This window comes from Mercenaria mercenaria, chromosome 4 (genome assembly GCF_021730395.1).
Source record: "Mercenaria mercenaria strain notata chromosome 4, MADL_Memer_1, whole genome shotgun sequence".
NCBI classification, from domain to species: domain Eukaryota; kingdom Metazoa; phylum Mollusca; class Bivalvia; order Venerida; family Veneridae; genus Mercenaria; species Mercenaria mercenaria.
Window position 1 is genome coordinate 24,489,872 of NC_069364.1, and position 15,283 is coordinate 24,505,154.

A 15,283-nucleotide genomic window follows, 5' to 3' on the forward strand; every position below is an offset into this window, starting at 1 on the left:
AGCCTGCATATCACAGGAACTGCAAAGATGCAGGCAAATCCTGATAAATTCCAATCAATAGCAGTTGGTAAAAAAACTTTTGCAAAAAATCCGCTTTTTTTAAAATTGGTTCGAGTAGCATTACGTGTGAAGAAACAGTTAAATTATTAGTTATTGATATTGATTTTAAGCTTTAATTTCCATATTGGTAATATTTGTAAAAAAGCAGGTAGGCAATTAAATATTCTTCAAAGACTTGGACATAACCTGAACAAACTTAACAAACTTACAATTTTTCATACATTTATACTTTCAAACTTTAATTTCTGCCCGATGGCATGGCACTTTGGTCAGAATACATCACTAAAAAAAATGGAAAAACTGCAGGAAATAGCATCAAGATTTGTATACAATGACTACGCTTCCAGTTATAAAGATCTCCTAACAAAAGTAAACTTACCTAGCTTACATATTAGAAGAATGATAATAATGGCAATGGAGACTTATAGAATTTTCAATGAAATTTCACCAGATGTTCTTTCAGATCTTGTCATAAAAAGAAATTCAAGTTTTAACTTCAGATATTCAAATATTTTACAGGTTCCTAGAGTAAAAACAACAACCTACGGTAAGAACTCATTTAAGGTATGTTGCCCCCGTGCTGTGGAGCTCATTACCAGACGATTACAGAACTGCAACAAGCTTCAATCAGTTCAAGAGGTTGATGTCCTCATGAACAAGAGCTGATTGTAAGTGTGTTGCATGTTCGTAAAGAGGGACACAGCACAAGGGTTGCTGCCAATGTTTTCAATGTAAATTTTATTTATTTATGAATTGTCTTTCCTGGCTCTTTGTTCTCATTTATTTGCTGATTTTTTTTTGCTCTGTGCTAATGCAATGTATCATTATTATTTTGCCCTTTTTCTCATTTATTTGCTGATTTGTTTTTTGTTTGTTCTGTTTTCTGTGCTAATGCAATGTATCATTATTATTTTGCTGATTATTGCTTTCAATGTGCTTGCCTATGTTCCCATCACACTTGCATGTACTTGTAGATGTATCATTTAACAGCTTATAATGCTCCTTGTGTTTGTTTCTATATGTCTATTGCTTATTGTTTTAATCCTTAAATGTTTTTGTAATTTGTACATCTATGAAGGAGTTGCTGATCAGTTATCTCCAAATCTGATTTGGGGTGATAATAGGTATTTTAAAACCATTTTCTAGCAAAACACAGGTGTGTCCCTTTTACTTTTCAATGTCTTACACAGATCTTTATAGCAGCTTTTAGACCCATGGGTCATGATAAGCAAACCCAGCATAGCTTTAATCATGACCAACTTGAGTTGTCTCTCTTTTTTACAGCTTTTATATAATATGTTCCTACTGTTTTCATCATGTTGTTATAGTCCGATCAAAAGTTCTTCAGAGCTTATGTTATGATGTTGCTTTCTTGCCGACTTTAAATAAACTTATCCTATCTTATCTTGTCTTTAGAATTGTACTAGGCCGACACCATAAACCGGGTACAAAAATTAATATGCATACGACTATGTTATACCGGATCATCACTTCCTATGATAAAAGTCCAGTTTTGGTATCCGCCTACGATATCATCGTTCGCAGGGAAGTGTTCAACACAAGTAAGATTGATCGATTTATGAAAGTTTCTGATTTTTACTCGGAACCCGAATGTTAGTTGTTAGGATCGGTGTCATTTGACAGACTGGTTACAGAATCATCGATTGATACCAGGAATTCATAGGTAGGTGCAATTTAAATGCTAAATCGACTATTGTTTTCTAGTGTCAATTTTACAGATGCACATCTTTCTTTTTAAGAGCACTGATGGTTAACAAGTGCTTTTTAAAAAAAAATGCAGATTGTAACAAAACCCGCCTACGCTCAGTACGTTTTATCATGCTAGAAAATACTGGCTATCAGTTGGTAGGGGCGGAGGAGGGAGGGTGAGGGGTTCTGACCCAAAGTGTCCTTGGTTTCCCCCATAACAATACATTATCTATATTATAATCATGTGACATATATGTTTAAGCATACTATATATACATGTGTATTTTGTTTACAGAATGCAAAATCATTAAATATGAATAAATCAAGCCATTAGTAGTTTAAGTACTTTGATTATGATATTGGCAAACTGACAAGAGTTGCTCATGAAGTTTCTGAAATGTAAAGTAGACTAGGGCAAATTGTTTTCAGAAAATACAAACATATTGTTTATTAGTGTAAACTTGATTTGTTATATAAAACCCTGGACTTTGTCTTATCTTTATTTTCTGCGGTCAGTAAATGGCTCATTTTAGTTTAGTTAAAATGTGAACAATTGCTCATTTAGATAAGATTTAAAATATATTTAGATGACATGCTTGGTTGATATTATCAGAAAAAAATGTTCTTGTAAGTGGTTGTGCACTTTAAAGGATTTGGAGGATAATAGAGAAAAAAGAAACGGAATATAGTAAGTACATTTTTGTAGAACAATAACGAGAATAACATTCAAGAAAGAAGGAAGTAGAAAAGACAGGCGGAGGGTGTAGAGAGGGATGGGGGAGTGAAGAAATGTTTAAGCGTTATTTATTTTCGCATCGGGACACTCTATTTTCCTACACAAAAACAAAAAAGTCGTAATTATTTTAGTCGGATCCGAATATTATTCCGTATGAGTCTATCCCACCCCAAAACACAAGCACAGCTGATAAAATGAAACATGTTACATCCTGTATCAGACTGTTTCCCAGTAGCCAAAGCGTTACATCATTGTATGGGAAAGAATCATGCTATTTTTGTCCGTAAATTTAATTTTGTATCCGATATTTATATCCTTAACCACTTCAAGATAGCTTAATAAGACAACATGTCGAACCCATGTCAAATATTTTATCAAGCCAAAGCCAAGGCCATGTCTGATTTGAAACTCGGAGTGTAATGAAAGCGCGAATATATAGAAACCTTTGTTTCATTCCTCTTTCCCGATGTCAAAGATAAACTCCGAAAGTCAACTCACTGAGCCTTAGAGTTCGTGCCATTCATGAAAAATATATAAGAATGCACTGAATAATCCATCATCAAATGCAGAACCATGACCGAAATACAACATGTATGCAATTGAATGTATTTCGCTACAGTCTTGAAATTTGTGTCTGATCCATATCTTTTTAATCCCTTGAAGGATATTTCACTTATCTAGTTAAGCATCGTGTATGACCCATGTTTTATAAGTGCTGTCCCAGACTCCCCCTCCAATCTTCGTAACTCATAAGAGGATAGAAATAAACACAGGTGAAATATTACTTGCTAAAACCTCAAGCCAATGCCAACTAAAGGTAAAAAGGCTTGTATTTCGTATCAAATCATTATCTTCTTAATCCATTGGAGGGTACTTTTGAATCTGTAGAGAATGTTCATTTTAGACGACGTGTAGAGTCAGTCTTCGGGGCCACTGTGGCCGAGTGATTAAGGTCGCTGACTATGAAACTCGTGGTTGAATTTTTTTTCATGTAAAAAAACCACGTCATATTGGCTGATGGGAGGTCGGTGGTTTACCCAGGTCTCCCACCCCTGCCTGAATAATACCCAGGGGGACACCACAATTAAAAGCTGGAAAATTGCCAAATGAGTCATAACTTTGTCGGTGTGACGGTAAAAGCCAACAAAGAATTCAAAGTCACAAGAGAAGGTCAGACATTTTAAACGAATCTTGAATTATTTAGTTCCAAACTCATTGAAAGAAATTTCCATTCGTAAAACTTGAAGTATCTGTTCAACTATTTTAGCTGCCACAAGATCAACGTGACTGAGTTCACGTTTGATAAACCGGAAGTAATGGCGTAACGTCATTTATCCGGATAACATAAAAAAAGCCTGGACTCGGGATACGGAAATGAAAATCATTTAAATGTATTAATTGTGATTTTCCTATAGACCGATATGACATTTTTCCGAGGTCTAAATTTTTAAAATCAGTCTAGCAAACAATCAAGTACACGGCCCTATCTTAATTATTTGCCTTATTTTCTAAGTATATTCTGAAGCTTTGAAAAACCAAGGTTTAAGTTCTTCTAAATAGTAGATTTTTTTTATCCGACACAATAATAGGGCTTTCAAGCTGTTCTAGGTGAAGCGCTATTCCAGATACTGGCGGGTACCTGAATAGAACCAATGGCCTTCCACAAGCCAGCTAGACGGCTTCCTCGCATAAGAAAATTTTATATCCAAGAAAAGTTTCGAACGAAAAGCGGGCAGGGAGAAGTGATTCGAAGTCAGCAATTTTAACCACTCGTCCAAGGATCCTCCTCAAACCTTTATGAGGCCAGAATTCTTTATTTAGTAAATATACCATGGTTGATTGATGAATCACAACTTTTAAAGATATGAAACATGATTGATCTTTCCGTTCTGAAGTGGAGAAAAATAGAGATACTGTTTTACAGACTGAAATAAAGGCAATGATTATCTTAATGTTATGCTTAAATCGACCAAATACAGTATACATGCGCCTAAATTCATTAATCGTTTTTCTCTTATTTCGACAATACATGATAAAATTCATGATAAACACACTTCTAAACTTGAAATATCAAGTGTATTTATCTACGACAAATTCACCGCGTGCACGTGATTTTCTGATAACAGTATTATCAGTGTGAATTACGTATTTATCCGAAAAAAAGGCGGTCAACAGAACACTTCTTATGGCTTATATGGTATACAAGTGAACTTAATATATCTATATTTGCTCTTTAAAACAGTCTGTGTAATACATAAAATATGTTAAATATAAAGTTACCTGATAAATATCTTTGCCAATTTTAAAGTTAATCACAATTACTCTTTACCTGTATATAAATTGACAGTATAAATATGTGAAAGGTACGATGGAATATAACAAAACAACTATTATCACTTCAGGGAAAAATCAGCCAAAGAAACCCTATTCTGCAAATTTCCAAAACAATGGAGTCCATAAAGAAGACACTCACTCAGTACCCATCTAGTTTTAATGTCGCAGAAACCATGGCAGTATTAAGACGTGAAGAAATTGTAAAAATAAAAAACAAGCTGATAGCCGAAACGGATTCTTCTGTGAACGAATTCAGCACAAATATGGAGAAAATACGTGTAAAAAACTTACTATCTTATCTGTACTACAATCTCGGAGAACGAAACAAGGCTGCCGAATATAACCAAACTGTTTTGGAACTTAGCCCCAATAACGTGATTGCTTTGACCAATAAAGCATGGTTTTCACTGCGTGACAGAAAGAACGTGATTGCCTGTCAGAAAGTATGCGAACATCTTAAATCGTTAAGATCTGACAGACTAACAAGTATAGTTGCGAAAGCTGAAGTAGCTTTCACATATTCAAGATTAGGATTGAAGCATTATCAGAAGGCCGTTTCAGAATTTGAAAACGTACTTCAGGAATGCAAGAAAGTAAATGAAGAAACAGAGACAGCTTCTAGTTCAGTTGATTGTAGCACTCGCGATAGAATTCCAGCAGAGTATATATGTGTATGGATGTACGGCCGTGCTCTTTGTCAACAGAGACTATCGAATTTCCATAATATGTATGATGTCTGTAAAACTGAAAAGCTTAAGGAAAACTGCAAGCTAACATTAGACTTATTTAAAAGTATCATAGAGCTGAATGAATGTGATAACGAATGTATTAAACGATACAAAGCTAGATCTTATATTGAAGTTGGTTTAACTGCGTATGATGTTAACAGGAATAGGACTGTATTCCCGCGAGGAATGGCAAATCTCTTGCCTGAACATTCTCCACTTCTTATGCAAACGGCAAATTACTTTACAACAGCTCTTTGGTACTTTCCCGAAGATGTTTTTGTTCTTGAGCGGAGTGGAAAGTACTTCCGGTATGAAAACGATGTCGAACAGTCAATACATTTGTTAATTAAGGCTATTCAAATCAAGCCTACATCGTTTGGATACCACCATCTAGCCATATCCTTCATCAGGCTGCTTGAACATAACAAAGGCGAATTAGCATATCAATTACAATCCATTCCTCTTGAACACGATGCGGTTACCGACCAAAGTTTGGACAAAGCGACCACAGCATTCGATATGTGGTCACAAACAAGCTACAGGACACGTGAGGCAAGTGACTATCCTAATGAAAATTATACACGATTCAATGATCCTGCCATCCCAAATGAAAAGATAAAAAGAATTGTCACCATGCCACAAGGTCATGTTAAGGAAAGGAAACACGTTATTCATGACAGATTTATGGCAGCCCAGCCGGTGGAAATGGAAAAGACAAAGAAATATTACAGGAATCGTAGATTTGGTTATGACGTACCAAATTCCCAATTCAGGAATAGAAAAGATTTCAGATATTTCGATGATAAATCCAAGAATTCCGATCAATCATTTAACGTTCCTTGTAATAGCAGGACAGACGTTTACTCAACAAAACAACCGACCAATGTGGAAAGACGTAACTTCCATTACGCAAGTGTTGGGAAGTCAACATTAAGCGGTCCTAGTGCACAATTAGAAGAACCAGTGGTAGACGAACTAACTGGACTTCTTTCAAAAACTGTTCTTTACCAACGTAAAGACAAACAAACAAATGCACCTTTAGCACAAGCATACAGTAGACCACCTTCAAGGCGCGATCCAAAAGCTGGTCACAAATACACAGATTTTGAATTCCCGAAGCCAACGTACAGATTCCCGAGGCAAGAAAGAGAAAACTTTAAAAGCTGCACTTCTGAACATTTTCGGAGGAATAAAAAGACTTTTCGTCCTAATTTTTCATACGTTAAAAGTAAACCAGGCATTAAATGTCCACGACAACCGATACGAATAAATTATGAGGAAAATAAAGTTGTAGTTGATACAATCATTGCACACCTTGACAAAGCGTCTGGAATGTCGTCAAACATTGTGGCAATATACGATAAGGCACTGCTTTATCGCCAGATAGAACAATCTGAAAATGCACTGAACGTTTTAGAGCATTTGATGCAAAATGAAAATGAATTCAGTTCAAACGTTATGTTAGCAAACACATACGAGCAGGCAGCTTTTTGTATAAATGATATATTGTCCAAGACTGATACTGATGACATGGAGAAAAGAGAACAAATGCAGGTCGACAGAGACTTTTATTTGAAATCCTCCATTGAAATATCATGTAATCTTGTAGATAAGATTCCGTTCCTTCACAATTGTTGGAAATCTGCTGCTACTTTGAGAAATATTTTATTTGATAACTTGAACATAAAAAGAACGAAGAAGACTCTTCAAGAGCTCTGGTTTTTGTACAATAAACTCCATGAACATTTTGAGGCTGTTGAAATTCTGAAAGAATTGCAGCGTTTAGCTGAGGACGAAGAAGAGAAAATTGAAATTATTGAAGATCTTATTAAACATCATCTATGTTTGCACAACTTTGAAGAAGCCGTTATTACCATTTGTATGTGCAAGCAACTGAGAGATGGTCATACACCAATAGAAAATAGTTTGTTTGTTCAAGTCTATATCGAGGCTGGATTAGATGCTTTCAGAAAGAAGCATTACGATAAAGCTCGAATGCGAATAAGAGAGGTTTTCAAAGAACAGAAGCCAATTCCTGTGAATAAAGCCGCAGATTTGACTGGTAACGACGAAAGGTTTGACCTTTTTATTCTATCAAACCTAGATGACGAAGAATGTGGACAAAAGCTTATGGAATTTCTCAACAACCTTGGACTTAAAACAACTTTTAATACCGACAGCCCTTCCATTATTCCCGGCACGCCAGAAATAATAGGTATGACAGATATAATGTCCAAGTCAAATTCATTTGCGATCCTTGTTGATTTTGATATTAACGATAGAAAAATGCTGCATATAACAGATAGAATACAAAAGATGGTAGAGGACAGAGATGAAAGGACTTTCGTTGTTGTAATAACTTTACCCGAGACAGTAGAAATACCGCCCGCCTCAACTTACTCAACATATAAGAGGATCTGCATGGATCTGAATTTCATCACAAATGACCTACATGAAAATGAAGAAAATGAAAATATTTTCTATGATAGTGTCAAAAGTTTATTAACGTCGTTAGCATCTGCAGACAGTGATATATCGTAAAATGTTGATTGGAATTTTCAATTCTCTGAATGCCGTTAAATCTTGCCGCAATATGGGTGTGAGGCGAGGAATTCCGGAATTAAATAGTACAGTGTCTGAGCAAATCACTTTGAAAGTCTGTCACCAATACAAAGGGGCATTAGTTGGTACTACTAAGTGTTTGAAAATTCTATATGAGAATGCGTCTGTAATTTCAAAATATTATTCAATCTTTACGAGGTACCACTGTACTTACAACGTTAGTAGTTTTAAACTTGGACTCTTCAGCTTAAGGAATATGTTACATTCAACCATGATTTTGATTAAATGTGTTTGTTTTTGTTTGGTTTAACGTCGCACCGACACAATTATAGGTCATATGGCGTGCTTTATTTTATCACGGGAGGGCACCTGGGTAGAACCATCGACCTTCTGTACGCCATCTGAATGGCTTCTTCACATAAGGAATTCAATGCCCGAGTAAAGCTTAAACACACATCGATGAAGGACAAGTGATTTGAAGCCAGCGACTTAACCGCCCGGCCACGGAGGCCCCAATTGTGATTAGATATATAAATTATGTTCAATGTTCAATGTTGTTACTTTCATTATCTTGTTGGGGAGATAAATTTGAAATAAAGTTGAAGTTACTGTAATGATAACAGAGATTATTGAAAAATATTGTTTTTAACCAAATTTACAAAAACTTATTTACAATTATTAATTATGTTCAATGTTCAATGTTGTTACTTTCATTATCTTGTTGGGGAGATACATTTGAAATAAAGTTGAAGTTACTGTAATGATAACAGAGATTATTGAAAAATATTGTTTTTAACCAAATTTACAAAAACTTATTTACAATTATTTTGATTTGAAACAAATATGTAATATGCATGTGTTTACTTCCTGCCTGTGTGGTCTCTTTTACATCATAACAAATCAGAGCTAGGCACTAAATGTATAGAAAATATGATAATCAGTAATTGATCTTTACTGCAACTGGATATATAATTGCTTATATTTTCGCGGTCATATAACTACACGAACTTGCATGTTTCATAAAAAAACAAAATAAAGTACATTTTGTATCGAACTATAATGAGAAGTGCATGAGTAAAACTTGCAATTTGTAAAACTTACGTGGATCAAGTGTTAATGTTCGAGCTGGTCAAAATGCTTCAAACGTGAGGACGGAGGAAGAGGATACAGATTTATCTTAGTTACGCCTTTGGATCTTTGTGTAATAGGTAATTTCATTGCTTCAAATGATATTTTAGTATGTATTTTTGTAAATCAATGTTGAAAATATATCATTTCGTTGCTTCAAATTAATGTTGCTTGTAAATTAATGTTGAAATTTTTCTGTTTTGTTAACAAACATTCATTCATAACCAACGCTTTAGGACCATAAAACAAATTTGTTTTTAATGCTGAAAACCAGATTATGAGAAAATATGCGGCTAGTCGACAACGAAAGATGCAGTACTATTTGTATTGATCAGGAATTACAAAAACTTGAATATATTAAATTCAGTTATACTCTTGTAAAGGATATATGAACGCTTCTGTGCAGCTTTACATGTGTTTTTTTTTGTTATTGTTGTGAACTGTTTGTTAAAAATAACTGATATGCTAGATTTAGTTTGTGTGAAATGTTATCATATGTTGTTATATTATCATAACATAGGATAAATATAGGAATTCATAGTTAAGATACATTTATACATAAATAGCATTGATAATTTAGGGTGAAATCCAAGTTGTTGTAAACCAGATATCGTTTTCACAACAACTTGACTTATAGCTAAAACATCAGTATCTACAGCACTGGATATCTGAATGTAATTGATATTCTAAACCAGCTGCTTATATAAATTTCATGTATGCTCCCGCCTTTAAGAAATATCTTGACATCAATATCATACAGGTTTTTTAAAAGATTAAGTGCAGACATTTCACTTTTCCTTTGTGTAATTCAAATTGAAATTGAATAACGCTTTATCCATACTTGTTTAATCCCTACTTGTTGATTCCATATACCTAAGAGAAACTTATATTCTTAGAAATACTATGAAAATCTCTGAAAGCATTTTACAAATTATGAACTGGTGTCATTTAGAAATGAACAAATAAAGAGTCATATTGCTATTTTTTTTTATATATTTACATTCTCTTCTCTCTTTTCGTTTTATTGAAAAGTATGACGTATATTTTGTATGAACAAACAAAAGAAAAACAAAGGAAATGCGCCAAAATATGATAACGCTGCTAAGAAAAGTGCCGATGTTCTGACGACGTCCATGTGTAGCCAGGGGTAATGTTCCTTAGATGATAAATTGTATTGTAGGTAAAAGAGGCATCAATATTATCTGCATTTATATAAGCGTCTTGTCTAAACGAGACTCATAATCAGTCTATTGCAAATAAATATTTAAAATATTGTAAATAGCTTTTATTTAGTTTCTTTTTTGTATTAGTTGCTTTAAATTCAAGGACATGCAGGAATTTGTGTATACATACGTAAAATGTAGTCCTAACTGACACTAGTATACATAAAATCTTTATTCTTTTTTTAACATACATGTATGTTAACATGTTAAGTTATGCAGTTGTGTTCATTGTAACTTGTATTGATGCATTGTCTGTTTGTCTAAATTATCATATTAAAGAAATGAATTTACATATAATCTACTGAACATTTATTTATAATGTGTTTGAATCAAGTGATAACTGCAAAATTAAAATTAATTTACTCTTAAGAAAAGTTGTCTTTCTTGTCTGTAAAAATATTTTACATGAATCACGAACGTACTAGAACAAATATGTTACATTTTGTCAAAACTGAAACGCCAATAATCGATGCAATAATAGATATAATTATTTGTTTAACATTGAGATGTGATTTAGGTATTTTTTAGGTTTAGTACGTCTATCTACATACTAGTAGCTCCCTCGCTTGGCGCTCAGCATTAAGAGGATAGTGCTAGGACTGGTCAGCCTGGTGTCAGTATAATGTGACTGGGTGGGGTATCGTGCCATGTGTCTACGGCGTGATATTCCAGTGAGGCAGCACTATAAAGTTGGGCATTGTGCTCACTGCTACAAGTAGACACCGTCGTTTATATGACTGAAAAATTGTTGAAAAAGACGTTAAACCCAAACACACACACACACATCTATCTACATCTATCGGAAGATCCTTTGGAAGCATAGAACGCAATCAAGCATGTACAATAACAGACTCGTTTATGAGAGGTAAGGAAAATTGCAACAATCCGTCCTCAGTCACCGGCGTAAATGGAAGTCATAATTTACAGATTAAAGTGTAAGGACCACAGATACTAGCAACACGAAGTCCCAAATACGGACATCTCAACATGACAGTGTATTTCAATGGTCAAATGGGTATATCATGCTATAGTAAGGATATAATGGACGCATTTGTTAGTGAACACCTATTACATAAAACACACTTTTACTGTCTATATGAGAATTCCTAATAAAATTTCGGCGTAAAATCTTCTCATCTCACATCGCATGCCTCGCTGACGCCATTGAAAACATTACAATAACTAAACAGTAAGGGAATACATCTACCGTGCACAGTGAGTGCGGTTACATAAATCCAAATGGAATCTCGCTTCATGCAAATCTAATCTTTTGGGTGGAATTAGTTTATCCGCAACCCATAACTAAAATTAAGATTACACCAGATGCTTTTGCGGCACGATCCTTAGTTTAAATCCGAGTCCAACATCACATTTATGTGATTTTGGGTTCAAGCCCTATAAATGAGGTTAAGTTGCGGTAGCAAGGTTACTGGTCTCAAGTTTTTGTCAACAATTTAAGTAAATGACAAGAACTTCAAGGGTCTTTTAATGTTACTTTTACTTTGGTTTCGGAAATTTACAATGTTACGATTTTGTGCTGCAGACAGAGAGAGGAATGCTTAAGGAGAGATTACCAAGATAAGATCTTTTTTAAGGTTTCTTAAATGTGTTAGGGGTGCTGATTTTTAAGAATTAATTGTGATAATTTTTCGCTCAAGGCGTTTCCTTTGTTTTGTTTAGTGCCGTTTTTCATTATTATCTCAGTTATGTAATGACGGGCATATAATAACCTTACCAGGGTTCCTAGATTCGATTCTGTTCCAGTATAAAACCTGTTTTACGCATATAACCACCAACTGCATCAGAGGAAGACGGCGAAATGACTTCAGACACAATATCTTTTATCAAATTCATGACCCCTTGATCCAAAGTTTTAACATTTCAGGCCTACTGACCTAAGCGGACGCGCTAGTAGCTAAAGGTGAACTTCCAGACCCCTTGCCCCGCTGGGATTTCCTTGACATATATGGACTCAACAATGTTCAGACAGTCCGAAAGACACCAGACTTTTCGCTTTAGACATTTGACACCTTGACACGTTTCTATAAGATCCACAAGAGGTTAGAGTTTAGTTTACCTCAAGTTATTGGTCACTTTGAGCTCTGTTTGACAAAGCAATGGCATGAATGATAGGGAGAAAGATTAACAGATTTGAAAACATCATTTATACAATCATTGTATTGGTTTTATAATAACCTGCTCTGAAGAATCGGAGAACATAAAAACCCTGATTTACTAACTCCACCTCGGTTGCGTATTCTGAGACATGCTTGTATTTGTTGAGGAAATTATTAGTGGAATATAATTTCAAAGGACTATTCATATTCGTGATATTTCTTCAAAAGTGACGTCTTAGAAATGTGTATCTGAAATTTCAGATCAATTGTAAAAACTCGTTAGGTCGAGTGACTGAATATTGTAGTATCCTTCGTCGTACATTCCTTTCCGCCAGATACTGTGGCGGTATAAAGAGTATTGTCGATAGGAGCAGTTCACAACGTATCTTTCAGCTTGATCTGAAAAATGAAAATAAGTATTTTCATTACCATGATTTCATATTGTTTTCTGTGTACGAATATGTTGGCTGGGTAAGACTCACAAATTACATGGGTTGATCACAACTGAAAAAAACAAACAACAATCAATACATTGGCTCAATCACAACGTAAAAGCCCTATCGAATATTTGTATTCAGATCTTTGAAACTTTTGGACAAATGAGCAATTCAGCATAAGGCCTAGTGGTTAAAGTCGCATATCTTGAATCTCTTAGCATTGGCCGATATAGGTTCGAACTCAAAGTCGGGGTTTAGAATTCTTTCATGTGAGGTAGCTATCAAATCAACTTTCCGGTAATTGTGGGCTTTACCAAGTGTCTGCCTAAACCTCGAGTAACTTAAGATTCGACAGTATATTACAGATACGTTCTTGTTCTATTTCGAAGTTACTGATGGAACTGTGCTTCATTTAAAAAAGTTGTTTTAAAGTGTTTAACAGAAAATGTAAGGTAAAAAAAAGTGAAAACAATATTCGAATACCAAAAGATTTAAACTATTGGCCACAGAAAACAGAACAAAGCGCACAGTACAATTTTATAATGAAGGTACTTTTCATACCTTCTTCATTTGATTTGCAAGCTCGATTCAGATGTCTCTACTGAATACTTCCTCTTAGTCAACGAAAACGCTTTGTGGATCTGCAAAAACACACGTAAGATGTTTCGTACAATGACAGTTTTATCTGTTATAATATTAATCTAAACAACTTCGTTTTAACATCTGAATGGATGAGTTTAGGTTCATTGGTAGTAAGAATGATATTTTCTAAAAGGTTATTGATATATGTTACGGTTTATTATTACGAGGTAATTATACGATTGTGAAGCCTACATTTTCAGCTATGCAAATTTGTAATAAACTCCGATGTTCGAGAACGAATCCTTACTGTCAGAAACACCACAAAATGGCCTTTCGTGAAGCCAGATGAAAAATCAAGCAAGTATGTCTAGACACAAGTGAGGTTACATGCACATATAAAAGAGCCTTCCACCTATGCTGCTTTTCATAAGACTTGTTTAGCTTTACTTAGAAGTACTGGGTCTACGAATCAGCCTTTATGAACACTGTCATTAGGTGGTGTTTGCTTTACACGCAGATAACCACAGTAGTGGTTTACATACGTGTATTATGTTACCCTTACTTAAACAATAAAACTTCTATTTCCTGCTTATTAAGTGCACAATGGAAGACGATTATCCAGTTTGTACATACCACGTGGTTTGTGACGTCATTTTCGGATATTACGGCAAAAAAATTAATAAACAAATCCGTCGATAAAAGCACCGTAAGTATTTCATTTTGCACCGATTTGAATAATTCTTTTACGAGGCTCAAGCAAAGATAGTGGGCTATAAACACAAGGCATTCTGAACAGTTTTGGCAAAGGTCTGTTCCAATCCTGAAATTAGGCAAATGTTTGGAGGGTAATACGGCAAGAAAAACCCGTGTTTTACAAAATAATGCAGGATTGCTTTCCTTTACATTTTTTCTGTCTTTCACCGCTGTTTATTTCGGTTCCAAGAAGGCCAGTGAATCACTTTACTGTTAATAAAATGGTAGGTTTCTTTGTGAAAACATATGTCTTCGGAAAATGCTGATACGGCAAGAATGATATGACGGCAAGCAGATTCATGAATACACATATTGTTCCTAACAGCAGTTGAGAGTTGGTTCTTTAAAACTACTTACTTCTGTCTGCAGTTAAGTAAATAGGGCCTACCTACTTAGTGCATGGTATGCTAAACTAGACGGAACCGTTTATAAACAGTAAAGCCCTATTTCATTTTTGAAATGTTGACAAAACATTTTTCCGTATGCCTAAAATTAGAAAGAATAATTCAGTGGTCTGTTTTCAAAATTATTGTTACCTTTTCATGCACTTTCAGTCCATAGGAAGGATGAGGGCTTTGCTGTACAAGCAATTGTACTATGTGAGCGACGACGGACTGTCATAGCCGTCTCGATATTATTTTTTAAAGTCTTCCTGTTTAACACAACTTGAATACTAAGAATAATGTTGGCAAGTAAAGTGATTGTATATGCATAGTCTTACATCCATTTTATGACCATGATTCTGAGACGATATTTTGAACGATTGTAATATTGTTCATAAAAGATATTTATTGTTTGTCAGAATTATGTGCGTGAAATTAGCCAGAGCAGCCAGAGTAGCCAGAGTTCAGCCAGAGTTCAGCCAGAGTAGCCAGAGTTCAGCCAGAGTTTAGCCAGAGTAGCCAGAGTTCGG

At 34.8% G+C, this 15,283-nt stretch overlaps 1 protein-coding gene across 2 annotated transcripts; it reads left to right on the forward strand.

Annotated features, from left to right (window-relative positions):
- The first annotated feature begins 1,597 nt into the window (after nt 1-1,597).
- LOC123551215 (uncharacterized) lies at nt 1,598-10,959 on the forward strand. Of its 2 annotated transcripts, none has more exons than XM_045339969.2 (2): nt 1,598-1,744; nt 4,909-10,959. In XM_045339969.2, exon 2 carries the CDS (start codon nt 4,954-4,956, stop codon nt 8,107-8,109), a length of 3,156 nt encoding a protein of 1,051 aa, XP_045195904.2. In that variant the 5' UTR covers nt 1,598-1,744; nt 4,909-4,953; the 3' UTR covers nt 8,110-10,959. The 2 variants fall into 2 exon arrangements, with proteins under 2 accessions (XP_045195904.2, XP_045195902.2); XM_045339967.2 differs by lacking the exon at nt 1,598-1,744 and adding an exon at nt 2,096-2,458 and having other exon boundaries at nt 4,909-10,958.
- The last annotated feature ends 4,324 nt before the right edge of the window (nt 10,960-15,283 follow it).

Bases quoted from the DNA above. Each gene is read 5' to 3' on its own strand.
- LOC123551215 (XM_045339969.2), top strand. From the start codon at position 4,954: ATGGAGTCCATAAAGAAGACACTCACTCAGTACCCATCTAGTTTTAAT.